The following is a 15041-nucleotide window of genomic DNA, read 5'->3' as shown; positions in this document are numbered from 1 at the left end:
CCGCTATGAGCCTGCTTCTTCCTCTCCCACTCCCCCTGCTTGTGTTCCCTCTCTCGCTGGCTGTCTCTATCTCTGTCGAATAAATAAATAAAATCTTTAAAAAAAAAAAAAAAAAGAAATGACAAAGTATATAGCATAAGATAATCTTAGACTATTATTAAAAGTTATGCCAAATTGGAAAAGTTCCATGAAAAAGCCATTCCAGAAGTTAGATAGGCCTGAGTGAGAGGACATTCTCAGAAAGCACCAGTCCTGTTTTCAAGCAGCCGTGTTTCCCAGGGCTGGATTGTAGAGAAACCCACATGTGGCACCTTGCCTGAGCCCCCTCTAAGGAGAGCCTTACTAGAAATCCTCTCCACAACCGCTGGATTCAGAACAGTCACCAAGCTGGAAAGGATAAAGTGTAGAAACAGAACTTAAACCTAGTGTGTCAAGTCAAAGCTTCAGAACCTACCATTTAACAGAATGTTGTCAGGACCATCCTGTACCTCTTTCTCCATATTAAAACAAAAAACCGAACAACAAAAATTTAACACCAGCTCTGTACTACATTACTTAGAGGAAGACAAATCAGGCCACCAGTGGTGATTCACATAAAAGCTGAATGTGCCTGACCAGCACACAGAACCCCTTGGAGCTTGTGTGGCCTCCGACACAGTTGTGAAGGGGTGTATCGCTACAACCATTGTATTGTTATTTTGATTAAGTTAAATTAGGCCTTTGAACGGTACACTTACATCATAACATGGTATCACGTGGGTCTATGCTCTCCAAGTAGCAGGGGAAGGTCATTAAAATTCAAGACGAAAAATTTGTGGATGACTCTGGTAAATCCTACGTCTTAATTTTAACAAGAGGGACCACATTTGCTCTTTTTAAGTTACAAAATACGATTACTGAAAGGGGCAGTACTTAACAAATCTTGTAAGACAAAAACTTTCTATCTTCTTCCAGGTGCCAGTTGAAACAAAATTCTAATCAAAATAGAATTCAGACGGATCCTCACCTGTCATATAAAGAAGAACTTTATACCCAGGAACTTATTGATAAGTTCATACATTGTATGAAGAATAATTTTACTTGACAGAATTATGTTTCAAACTTTGGAACGAGATTGTTCTAGCATGGTATATTTTTCACATGTCTAGTATAAAATTATGTAAATACTCTTAATTTTGTATCTTGTAGATTTATCAAAGGAAGAAAATGTTTTGTTTATACGTATTTTTATAGCACTGACAGATTCCCATCCAAGCCACGACCTTCCTGCATAGGTTGTGCAGTGTATTTACACCACTGCTTGGAATCTTGTAATTTAAACAGTTCATATAGATATATTTCCCTTTAAAAAAAATTCCATTGTACAGTGGATATGTTTTGTTTTGTTAAATTTCTTGCTAGTTTTCTGAAATACACCTGCTGTGGGTCCCCTCTGTAATGGTCTGGCTGGAAACCTGACACATGAGAATCATCTGAAACCCCTGCAATGACACTTAACTTTGCCCGGAGTTTATGATTATCATTATAGCCTTTTAACGCACCCAATGACCTCTTACCCAGATCTAGACACAATCCTTCTAATGCCATATCTGTAAGTATAATTAGCTTTTAAGGCAAGTCCTTTTTTCCACCTCATAGTATGAGAATTGTATAAGCTAATGAAGATATAAAATGAAAAAGCAAGAAGGTGAAAAGCAAAGAGAAAACATGATGGGTAACCAGCTCTTCCTGGCCTTAGAGGAGAGAAAAGATAGTAGGACAAAGTCTGACTCTTTCTTCACTGCTGGTGAATATTTGTAACTCACAGGGCAGAACAAAACTCTAGAGCTCAATTTAGCTGGAGAATGAGATGCAGCACACATGCTTCTCTTTTTTTGCTGGCATTGTTCTTGGTGCAAATTTGTATTTATTTTATGTAATAGGTAATTTTGTACCTTTGTAAAAAATAATTTCATCAAGGAAAAGTCCCAATTGTTTTAGATCTCACCTCTAAAGGTTCACTGTTCAAAGTACCCTTCTATCCTTTATTAGTGTCTTTACTGAGCCCGTCAGTCTTAAAATCAATTACAGGAAGGTAAAGCAAAGGTTTATTTGCATAGCTACTCTTAAAAACCAGAATACAAGCAGTCTTTGAGGCAACAGCTCTTAAATCTTTGAGTCACAGATACCTCACACACACACACATTTTATGTAGGATTTATATACAATGCATTTATGTAAGGCTACTCCATGAATGTCAGGTTAAGAGCACTTTTTCTGTAGAGGTCAAGGAGTGGAAATTAAAAACATAAGCCTGTTTCACCGATCATTTGACTTGGGAGTGGAGCAAAAGCCTGATGTAGGATTATGGCTGATGTCTGCATCATCCCAACTAAAGGTGCTCTTTACACCCTTCTTGCTCATCAAAGTAACATGGAGCACTCCAAGCACTGTGGCCCCATTTCAATCTATTCAACCTTAACACTTATCCTCACCCTTAAATGTTTTTTCTCCTAGGCCTCTAAGGTGGATATGCTTTGGGTAATGGGAATACATGGGGGTGGGCCTCTCCTTGCCTGCCTCAGAGCAAATTTGGAAACTGGTACAAAAATCTGATCCCTGAGTTAGGAAAAGGCCAAAGATCATGTTGGAAGACAAAAAGAAAACTTAACATAAGTCAGAGAAAGACTGAAGGAGAGAGGATACCCAGTGATGCAACTGGGAGACAGGACAACTTGTGAAGAGACAGATACATTACTGAAATTAAGAAAGGTTGAAGCTAATATATGCTGAGCAGTTTATTCTTAAAATTTTTCTAATAATTATTTAAGTATTTGATACACATTCTTGTCTAAACACAGCAGCCTACCACTTAGAAATTTCAATTAAATATTCTAAATGCAAGCTTGACCATACATGGCACAAACAAAAACAGACCATAGGAATCTTAAATCCGTTTTTCTGCCATCTTCATCTGGACATTGATTACTGACCTTCTCCCCCCAATCTGTTCTACCAGCATTTTTTACCACCCCAGCTAATGCCGACTCCATCCCTCCAGCTGCTCAGGTTGAAAAATCTGTCGGGAATTTCTATTGATTCTACCTTTAAGATATACCTAGAATCAATCATTTAATTCTCAAAACAGACCCCATAAGGTAGGTACTATGTTTGTCCCAATTTTTTAGAAAAGCAAAATAAACCAAGGCTCAAAGAGGGTAAGTAATTAGTCTGTTATGTAGTTGCAGGTAGTTGAGTCAGAATTCAGCCTAGACAGTCCAACTCCAGAGCCAGGCTCTTCATCATTAGGAAATATTATCTCCCAAAAGAAATTAACGTCTGTCTAAAAACTGATCTAGCACAAGGCAGGCTACACTCAGGAACAATATAGATGCATTCTACAGATTGCTTCCAAAGGCGCTAACATAGCATTGTATAATGAAAATGTCCCCAGAGGAAGATGGTGGAGGAGTAGGGGACCCTATTCCAACTGGTCCCCTGAATCAAGGTGGATATCTACCGGACCATTCTGAACACCCACGAAATCATCCAGAGATGTAAGAAGATATATCTGGATCTCTACAAACAGAAAATGTACCCAGAAAAGCTATTAGGAAACATAATAAAAATGTCCAGAATCTAATAAACTTAACATTTCTCTCTCATTATGGCTGTAGGCGTATGTGTATTTTCATGATACATTTTTAAAGATAATTCCATTTTTTCCTGGCTACTATCCTTTAAAAAAGAATATAGGAAATTTTTTGAGGAAAATTTACGAATGACTACCAAGAAAAATTTCTAGACGAGTTAGCTTGTAAGCTCCTAGAGGGCAGTGACCATATCCATTTCATTCACCATTATATACCCATATCTCACATGTACTGCTTAATTTATGCACATAAATTTATTATTTTTATACATAATGTATTTTATATATTCATCCTTCGACAAGTACCACCATCATCTCCTGTGTAACTTATTAAAACTTCCTGTCTCTTTTTACCTTCCTCATCTTTTCCAAACACACAGCCAGAGTAATCTTTCCAAAAAGAGCCATACCATTCTATTCCTCAGAACGCCACGATGGCTTCCCAGGCCAGAGTAAGGTCAAAGTCTATGATGGCCCAGAAAACCCGTGATTTCCCCATTCCCTCTGTTATCACCTCTCTGACCTCCTCCTGCTGCTCATCTCACTCATTCCAATCCAATCTCCTTGCTGTTCCCCAAATATGCCAGGTGCAGCCCCCACTTTGACCTTTACAGACTGTGTCTCCTTAGAAAGTTCTGCTGCACGGTATCTACATGGCTGTCACCTACTTCAAAGATTTTTATGTTTTTAAGTAATCTCTACACCCAATGTGGGGCTCCAGCTTAACAACACCGAGATCAGGAGTCGCACGCTCTACGCACTGAGCCAGCCAGGCGCCCCGTTTGAAAGATTTTTTTAAGTAATCTTACTTCAAATTGTTGCTCAGATGTATTCTATTCAGTGATTTCTACCCAGACCACACTGCTTAAAACTGCAAGCCTCCCACCACCTGATTATCCTTACTTTTCCTTTATCCCATAGAATTTGATCACACTTCTAACACGTTAGGTAATTTAATGAAATTTGTCGATCATCTATGTCTAAAGACTTGTGCAACCCCAGTGCTTAGAATACTGTCAAGTACAACCCTGAATGAATGAATGAATGAATGAATGAATGAATGAATGGTTTTTATCCCACATGGGAGGTGCTCAGTCTATGCTTGAGTATCAGTCATGAAATCCTACATTTACCACGGATTAAGATACTAAACCAGAGCATGAAGCCCATTTAGTTGTCAGCTCTGCAACTAAAATGATTATAGACAGATAATATACACCAAAATTGTAACAGTACTTCTCTCTGGAAGGCCAATGTTCATTGCAAGGGGATCTACACCTTTATTTGTAGCATTGTGTTACATTTTCCACAAAAGATTTATTACTTATAATTATGTAACTGGAAGTACCAATTTTTAAAACAAAAAATTAAAGGTTTGAGGGGCACCTGGGTGGCTCGGTGGGTTAAGTGTCTGCCTTTGGTTCAGGTCATGATCCCAGGGTCCTGGGATCGAGCCCCACATCGTGCTCCCTGCTCAGTGGGGAGCCTGCTTCTCCTTCTCCCTGTGCCGCTTCCCCTGCTTGTGTGCGCTCTGTCAAATAAATAAAATCTTAAAAAAAAAAAAATTAAAGGTTTGAAAGTAAGGCTTAGGAGTAAAACTAAAAGGGAGAATTTTTCAATCTGAAGGCAGGCAAAAGGAGAGCAATTTTAAAGGTAGATTAATAGGAAATAGGGTTAATGCTACTATAAAAATTGGTGCCTTCAACCACTTAGAATAGAAATGGGATATTCTGAGTCATAGGACAGATTAACATCTTAAAATACTACATTTTTAACAAGACATGGTCCTGCCCATGTGTGAGAGCTAAACCCGTGACGTATTCATTTCAATTCTGGGATTCTGTAATGCCTAAAAATTCATAATTCTTAAAGACAGGGAGATGGGGAAATTAAACTTTAATACTAAAATACCGCTTTAAGAATTGTCTTTAAAAAAATTGCCTTAACACTTTTCCCCTCAACAACAGAGAACTGAAGGGGCATGAATCAAAACAAAAATTGTTTGAAAATCCAAATGTTTTTATTAATATCAAGTATTTTCACTGGCTTACTTCTCTGTCCCCTTTAAAGCAAAGTATATCCAATATTGCTTTATTAGATTGTGCATATATCGTAATAAGTAAATTCTACTTAGTTTCTAGGCCAAAATTTAACAGATTACAGTTACAAACCAGTGAAGAAAAATAAATCCACTTTGGTCAAAATATAGTATGTTTGAGTATGATTGCGTCCAACCTCCTCAATTAACACCAATATTTGATGGCTAATCTAATAAATAGAAAAGTATATTTTTGTTCTAGGTACTTGTGACTTTTTTCCATGTACAGCTGACCCTTCAACAACAGGGGTCTGAATTGCGTGAGTCCACTTACTTACAAACGGATTTTTTTTACTATACAGTACAGTACTGTATTTTCTCTTCTTTACAACTTCTTTAGCAACATTTTTTCCCCAGCTTCATTGTAAGAATACAGCATATAATACATATAATATGCTAAATATGTATTAATCAATTGTGTACACTATCAGGCTATTATTAAAATTTGGGGGGAGTCAGTTATACGTATACTTGACTGTGCAGGGGGGTCGGCACCCCTAATTCCCATGTTGTTCAGGGTCAACTGTACTTATAATATAGGACTTTTTCAAAATTTTCATGAGATTGGACTATAGGACTTTACCAGAAAGAGGCAGGACACTCTTCCAGTATGTTAGAACAAAGTCTAGAGCAGCTCTGTATACTTCATATAGTAAAGTTACTTAATGTGAGTTTAAAAGTTATGTTCAAATGATCTTTTTCACTTATATTTCAGTGGTATCTAGTTAGTATTTACACAATAAATTTGAGCAAATGGTTTTTACAGGGCAAAATGGATATAGTTTCTCATGGTTTTTGCAACTGATAGTTCCCCAAATACTGTTATTACACTGTGAACAAGCATGCCACTGATGAAACGTTAACATCTGAGCTGCTGGTTTTCATCTCAAAAAAAGTGAATCTTATTTTACTGTAAAAGTTGTATCAACACATAAACACAGAAAATTTTGCATTCTCCCAAATGTGTCATCATTAGGTAAAAATTCATCTAGGCAAAATAGTATTTATGCTTCCATTTTATTGTTTTTAAGAATTAAACTGCCACCTCAGTAGTCTTAAGAGCAATATAATGAAACATACATACATTTAATTTAGACTTATGTCCATCATAGCTTCAAAGGCTTCCCTGAAATAAGGCTGGGATTCACATCTTTTTCCTTAAGGAAAGAAACACTAACAGTAATTTTGTTATCCTTCTACCCACCCACCCTCATTCAAACAATAACTGGATGAATTCAAGTCTAACACCATTTAAAAATTTTGTCTGCTACAACACATTCATCTGATCTGCCTCCCTGCATAACACATATTTTTTTAAACCTAACTGAAAAGAAATCATTTTTTTTAAAAGTCTACAAGAATTCTCTTAAACATGTGGAAGTTTATCATGATACTAACTGTTATGTCCAATACATAGGCTAAGTGGTTTCATACCACATTCAACTCTAGCAAATTTTAATAAAAACAGGAGAGCTCCTCATAGATAGCCGAAAAGCTCTAAAGTGAATTTGGCTATTTTCTTATTACAAGAAAAAAGGATGGTATTGGATTTTCAACAGTAATATTTTAACAGCTCCTAAACAGGGGCATGAAAAGGAATCAAGTTTGCACCAGTCCGAGTACCTACAGTAATATGATAGAAGCACTCACCACCACCATTTCACACTAGTTCATACTTCACTCCCACGCTTCTAATACCAAGAATTTCTCACTAGATCTACTGCATTAACACTGGACTCTGAAATTGCTAGACGTGAAAAATCACTCAACTTAAAAAAAAGTGTATTCGTTATTTTCAGCTGGTCAAGGCTGAAATGATCACTGATATCTCTAACTTCAGCTCTAAGTTCACAGATGCCTCTGCACCTGATGATCCAAGATGAGAAACTGTTTTTTTGCCTGTATCTGACAGAATTAAATGGTAAATTAGCCATCAGTTCACCCTTTGTCAAAAAGAAATGTTCTCAATTTATGCACTACAAACTAGTTAATAAATGATGTCTGCATACTACACTTTTTCATGTTTATATTATGCACCATTTTAGGGGGAAGGAAATACTTCACAGGGGTTTATTCAAAGGATATAAAATAATATCCTAAGAGTGTTGATTTATACATACGAGTTCTGTATAAAACGTTAAGTGGTCATCTTAGCTGGACTGTATAACAAGCCCCTATAATGCAAAAGCTGACTCTAAAGGCACCTTATAAAGCTCTGAAATTCACAATTTAGTCATTACTTTGCTCCAATACAAAATCATCTGGTAGTCTGCACTGTTGACTCCATTTTAAAACATTCCAAATTTTATAGTGCTTAACCAATAAAAGGAATAGGAAATAATTAATAGTTTTAAAATTTCAAGTTAGAGAAAAAAACCTTATCACACAGTAATGAAACCTGAGCAACGCAAGTTTGTGATTACAAGAACGTCCTTCATTAATACAGTATTCCTCGACGGCATTCAAATTGTACTTTAAAACCCAATAGACAAGAACCCACTCAAAGCACAGATCAAACTCTACCAGGAAATGAGGAATTATACAAAGCCTATTCAGCCCTAAATATTTAGTTAAAGACAATGAGCAGAGTAGAACACACTTCATCTAAATAACACAACTTAAACAGTTCTATAAAATAATGTTACTTAAGATTAGTAAATGTGGTGCATCATGTGATTCCAACCACTCGGTAAAAAGCATTAACGAGTAACAGTATCCCCCAACAGCTTGGAGCCTGCAGAGTCAATTGCTTTGGCCGTATCCTTCCAAATCATTACTAATGCCTTTTAATATTACGAACATAAACATGGACCTGCAATGTATTTTGGTGCTCCTGAGGCTGCCCAAAAATGAAAAGGCATCCAAGTGAAGTGCGTTATATACTTAATATACCTCAAATTTTCAGTGCCTAAAATGTGAAATAATTCTCTACCATTTAACAGTCTGCCTTACAGTAAATTCTAGTAGATTTTTACTTTTAGGATTTTATTGTAACTTTGGGAAATTAGTGGTAAAACATATGGTTTTAAAAAACAGTATGTGGCTGCACTTAAATTCACATAAAAATAGCATTTTTACAACCATTTTGAAATTTAATCCTCTTACACAGGTTAACAAATGTATCACAAGAAAAACTAAACATTGGATTTAACAAAAGCCGTATTTTTGAAAATGGAACAATGAAAAATTCTTCTCAATTTTTTTACAAATGGTCACCTCTGGGTCAATTTACCACACTAGGGGAACAAAGTTGTTAAAATATAGCCGTGCTCAACTGAGCCACTTATCTGCACTACAGTATAGTACTTGAAATCAATCCTAAGGTCAAGATTTAAAACCATTTTAAGAGACGAGACCCTAAGTGTTTTACGGTCACCTCAGTAAGAGGTATTTTTCCTTCCCCGAAACAGTCAAAGCTTAATTAAAAGATTGACTATACATAAGTTTGTTTTTTTTTTTCCTCATCATATCTTCAGTTCAAAGTACTATTAATCATTGGTAATACGGTCTATATCTTGTCTGATCTGGATGATGTGGTCCAGGAAGTGGGGTTTGAGAAGGCGGACCCTGCATTCGTGGAGGAGGAGGTGGCCCTCTTGGTGCAGGCCATATACCAGGACTCATTCCCCCTGGTTGTGTAAATGGAGGGCTCAGAGTTCCTTGATCTTCAGTGAACTGGGGTAAAGAGTTAGGATTGTAATGGTGAGGAGGGGGTGCAGTTACAGGTGGACCACCATGCTGCGGTGGGGGAGGTCCTGGAGGAGGATGATTCATATAAGGTGGCATCTGGGCAATAATATGTCCAGGGGGAGGGGTGATTGGTGGTGGAGCAGAGGTCATTGGTGGAGGTGGAGCTTGGCTGTAAACCAAGTGAGGAGTGCCTGCGGCCTGGGGAGGATGTGGCATTGGATGGCTTATTGGTGGTGGAGGAGGTGGGGGTGGTGCATAATGTTGCTGTGGAGGCATAATATGATGAGGGTGCGAGACCACTGGTTGACCCTGATATTCAGGATGGTGGTGAGCAGGTGCTGGGGCAGGAGGTGGTGGTTCTCTAGCACCTGAATTTGAGTCATCCTGAATAGGGACAGTTATCAAATTGCTGTGTTTTCTTGTGGAGATACGAAAGGTTTCCTGACTGACCGAACGAGGTGGAGGCGGAGCCATGGCCAGCTCTGCAGGAGGAGCACGGATATCCTCGTGTGGCTGATTATAGTGCTCGTGTGGCACGTGTTGCAAAGGAGGTGGTGGCATCATGATGTGCTGCTTTGGCGGAATATGGCTCATATGGTGCTTGTCTGGCGGCATTATAAAACGATCGGGGATTTCGGCGGGTGGTGGGGCAATAGGAGGATGAACGTTTTCAAGTGAAGCACGGGTAACAGGTTTTCCAGCTCTCATATGGCGGTGGTTGATATGAGCCTGTAAGTCTCTCTGAGACAAGTATGTTCTCTTGCACCCTTGAACAATGCTACACATGAAGAGAGAACCTCGTGTACACTGCTCGATTCGCTGCACAGGATCACTACAGCTAAATTAGAAGGGGAAAAAATCGATTTACTGAAAGCAGACTATAAAAATAATGCACATAACTTCACAGATAGGCCTGTTTTTAAAATCACTTGTGGAGAAACTGCCGAATTCCCAATTAAAAGCTATAGTTACTGTAAGCGAAACCTTTAATCTCTCTCACTCTGTGGTCTGTACCCTATTAAGCATCAGCTTTTCCACCAAACTCAGAACTCTTAATACAAGAGAACATTACAAGTACTCATCAAACAGAGTATGTTTTAGGAAAAGACCTATTCGTCCTAAGACCTAGAATGATCTGGTTGTCTCAAACAACTCTATGCTTTGCATCCATTTGCAAAAATATCCAGAAAGGATAAACCAAAGATCTGTCATAGTCATGGAATCCAAACTTGTTTGGTATTTATTGAGCAATAAGTACGTGCTGAGCAAATAATACGAAGTACGAGATGCTGCAAGGACTACGAAAATGCGTAAGATCATCCTAATCATCAGGGTTCCTAACATTAAACAACGTAAACAATTTAAGTTCAAACCCTGACTATCCAGAATCCCTTAAGGAAGAATTACCAGACAATTTTACTACCAAGAAGTATTACACACTCCCTTCTAAACTGTAAGCACTAAAGTTAACCCAACATTTTCTTAGTGACTCAGGGTCAAAATTATAACTCTTCTTCATTCACTGTATTTAATCCACACTTGCCTTTGGAGTCTTTTTGAAATAGAGGAAAGAGGACTGCACCAGTTATCAGAAGAACTGGGGTCAAGCATTGGCTCTGTAAACTTGGAGAAGTCTTTTAATCTTTTTATTTCTTCATCTGCAATATGGGGTTAAAACATGCACTCTACCTAACTCACAATGTTGTTTTTTTTTAATCTAATTTGCCCTACTTAAAAGAATATCCTAGGATAAATGAAACAATGAAAGTGACAGGACTGAATCACTAGTTAAGCACTACATATGCACAGGTATAAGCTACGATCATTGAATATGTGTGTCGGGTCATCTGAGACTATATTAAATGGCTCTATATTCTTGATTTTGAGTTGTGTCCACATTTCCATCCTTGCCGTAAGGCTGGTACTCCTCGATCCTAGCAGACTTCCCATGAGTGGCCACTTGGCAAAGTTCTCATTTTTTGCTTCTCATTTGCTGTAAACCAGAAATATCTCTACAGTAACATGATGTAAGGCACTTTGTTTTGGGTGATACTTAAAAGCAACAGTATACAATATTTACATTAACTTGCGTTGCCATTTCTTCACTTCCTAATTTGAGTCTGTTAAGCCAGACGGGCTTATGTTCTCAAATAGCTAAGGGCCAACCAGTGAGGCACTTACTGGGAGGGTTACACTTAATATCCTGAAAACTAAATTCCCTTTTAAATATTAACATCAGAACACTTAATGAATCATCCTTTCTCTCTCAGTGATGCCAATCTTCCTACACCATAAAAAGAAATCATCCCCGGGGCACCTGGGTGGCACAGCGGTTAAGCGTCTGCCTTCAGCTCAGGGCGTGATCCTGGCGTTATGGGATCGAGCCCCACACCAGGCTCCTCCGCTATGAGCCTGCTTCTTCCTCTCCCACTCCCCCTGCTTGTGTTCCCTCTCTCGCTGGCTGTCTCTCTCTCTGTCAAATAAATAAATAAAATCTTAAAAAAAAAAAAAAAAAAAGAAATCATCCCCTACAACTGTCCATAATTCTGTTATCAACCAATACTAGCAAGCTTAGGATAGTTTCTGACACAGGTTCTAAAGTCTCAGAAACCTATAGCTCTTCCAAGGAAGTTTGTCTCAAAGCTTTCTCAAGCCTTCTATCAGGGGTTCTAAACGGATATAAAAATTCCTAATTCATTCTGGATCTTTCAAGACCATCCCAAACTGGATCAATATCAATCAATACCTCTAGATCTTCTTCATAACTTTTCTGAGCTGGTGATGGGGTCCTAAGATACACTTGAGACATAAATAATAAGATCTGAAGGTAATAAATAAGAGCTTATACTTAACATAGTACTTATTATATTTTAGGTACTACACATACACATATTAGTTTGGTTCTAACAACAACACAGGAGGTAGATACTATTATTAGCTCCATTTTACAGATGAAGAAACAACCTGTCACATAGCTAGTAAGTGGCAGAATAGGGATTTGAAGCCAGGAATTCTAATTCCAAAATCTCTGTTCTCAGTCACTGCTTGATACTATATCTCTAGTGTCCCATCAGAAAAAAACAAAAAAGCAAAAACTATTTTGGTTTATAGCCCTAATTTTGTGATGACAAATATATTTGTTTTGGCCAATCTGAATGGACAGATAATAGCTACCTAGCCCTATCCTAAGGAGAAGGGTAAGGCCAACTCTGGGCTCACAAAGAAAGATTAGCCCTGTCTGCATATCTGATATCCTGCTGCTGACTTACATACTACCCTGACCTTTAACCTAGATTACAATTCATCCCATCACAAACTTTATTATTTAAAAATGTAATAATCTTACCCTGGACACATCTTATCTCCTTTTTTTTCATGTAAAATAGCACAGTCATAGCAAAAAACATGCTTGCATGGAATCTGTGAACAGAGACATATTAGTTAAGCACACCAGAATTTAAAATATTTCCATAAAAAATAACTGTAAGCATAGTAACCTAGATACAGAAAGCACTTGAGAACTATTCATCAAAGTAAACATCAGAAAAGCAACAGTTAACCTTTTTCAGTAACAAAGCCCTTTGAGAATATAATGAAAACTTTGGCCCTTTCCCCAGTAACGGTACACATGTGCATCTGCTTACACTCTCTGGAAGTATAAACGCTGTGAGTCTCATCCTGTGGTTCCTAGCATGTAAAGCTCCTAAAGAAGCCCACACTCTCCAAAGCAATCTACACATTCAATACGATTTTTCACAGAACTAGAACAAAAAATGTCCTAAAGTTTGTATGGAACCACAAAGACCCTGAATAGCCAAAGTAATCTTGAGAAAGAACAATTTTGGAGGTATCACAATCCCAGATTTCAAACTAAACTACAAAGCTGTAGTAATTAAAACAGGATGGTACTGGCACAAAACAGATACAAATGAATGAAACAGAATTGAGCCCAGAAATAAACCCACGCTCATATGGTCAATTAATCTACGACAAAGGAAGCAAAAATACACAATGAGGAAAACGCAGTTTCTTCAATAAATGGTGTTGGGAAACTGGACAGCTAGGAAAAGAATGAAACTGGACCACTTTCTTATACCATACACAAAAATAAACTCAAAATGGCTTAACGACCTACATGTATGACCTGAAACCATCAAAGTCCTAAAAGAAAACATAGGCAGCAATTTCTTGGGACAGCAATCTAAGCAACATTTTTCTAGATGTCTCCTCAGGCAAAGAAAATAAAAGCAAAAATAATTATCTGGGACTACAACAAACTAAAATGCTTCTGCACAGCAAAGGAAACCATCAATACAAAACAAGATAATCTACTGAATGGGAGAAAAAATTTGCAAATGATATGTCCAATTAGGGGTTATTACCTAAAACACATAAAGAACTCATACAACTCAACACCAAAACAAACAGACAAAACAAACACCACCCAATAACCTGATTAAAAATGGGCAGAAGACCTGAATAAACATTTTTCCAAAGAAGAGATACACATGGCCGACAGGCACATAAAAAGATGCTCAACGTCACTAATCATGAACGAAATGCAAGTCAAAACCACAATGAGGTATCACCTTACATCTGTCTGAATGGCTTGTATCAAAAACACAACAAATAACGTGTTGGTGAGGGTGTGGAGAAAAAAGAACCTTCATTGCACTGTTGGTAGGAATGTAAATTGGTGCAGCCACTGTGGGAAACTGTATGGCAGTTCCTCAAGAAAACTAAAACTTGAAGTACCATACGATCCAGTAATTCCATTTCTGGGAATTTACCTGAGGAAAACGAAAACACTAACTCGAAAGGGCATATGCACCCTTATGTTTACTGCAACATTATTTATAATAACCAAGATATGGAAGCAACCCAAGTGTCTAATGATAGATAAATGGATAAAGAAGATGTGGTACATACACACAATGGAATATTTAAAAATTATAATAAAAAATAATACAATAAAAGTAAATAATACACATAATAAAAATGCAAATAATACAAAAATACACTTAAAAAGAATTACATCTTGCCGTCTGCGACAATGTAGATGAACCCAGAGGGTGTTATGCTAAGTAAAGTCAGCCAGAGAAAAACAGAGGCGTCTGTGTGGCTCTGTCAGTTAAATATCCGACTCTTGATTTCCACTCACTTCAGGATTTCAGGGTCATGAGACTGAGCCACAGGTCAGGCTCCACACCCAGCAGGGAGTCTGCTTGAGATTCTCTCCCTCCGCCCTCCATCCCTCCCCGAACCCTGCTCATGAGCGCGCTCTAAAATAAATAAATCTTAAAAAACAAAACAAAACAGAGAAAGACAAATACCATATGATTTCATTTACATGTGGAATGTAAAAAACAGAACAAACAAAGTAACAAGAGAAACAGTCATAAATACAGAGAACACATTAGTGGTTGTGGCAAAATAGGTGAATGTGATTAAGAGGTACAAACTTCCAGTTATAAAACAAGTCACAGGAATGAAAAATACAGCATAATCAATATTGAAATATATTGAAATCTAGTCAAAAATAGTATAATAACTTTATGTGGTGAAAGATGGTAACCACACTTATCATGGTGAGCACAGTATAATGTATGTAATTGTCAAACC

At 37.6% G+C, this 15041-nt stretch overlaps 1 protein-coding gene across 5 annotated transcripts in view; it reads right to left on the bottom strand.

Moving 5' to 3' along the window:
• Positions 1-6729: 6729 nt before the first annotated feature.
• CBLL1 (Cbl proto-oncogene like 1) overlaps positions 6730-15041 on the bottom strand; it is an 18637-nt gene continuing 10325 nt past the window's right edge. For all 5 annotated transcript variants that reach the window (XM_008703523.2, XM_040644394.1, XM_008703524.2 and 2 more), the window contains 2 exons: positions 12766-12839; positions 6730-10257 (listed from right to left, as the gene is read on the bottom strand). In XM_008703523.2, coding sequence (XP_008701745.1) covers positions 9222-10257; positions 12766-12839 — 1110 coding nt within the window. In that variant the 3' untranslated portion in view covers positions 6730-9221. The remainder of the gene's footprint in view (positions 10258-12765; positions 12840-15041) is intronic.

The sequence above is a fragment of the Ursus maritimus genome, unplaced genomic scaffold (genome assembly GCF_017311325.1).
Source record: "Ursus maritimus isolate PB19 unplaced genomic scaffold, ASM1731132v1 scaffold_3, whole genome shotgun sequence".
Classification (NCBI taxonomy): Eukaryota; Metazoa; Chordata; class Mammalia; order Carnivora; family Ursidae; genus Ursus; species Ursus maritimus.
This window is presented reverse-complemented; position numbering and strand designations above follow the sequence as displayed.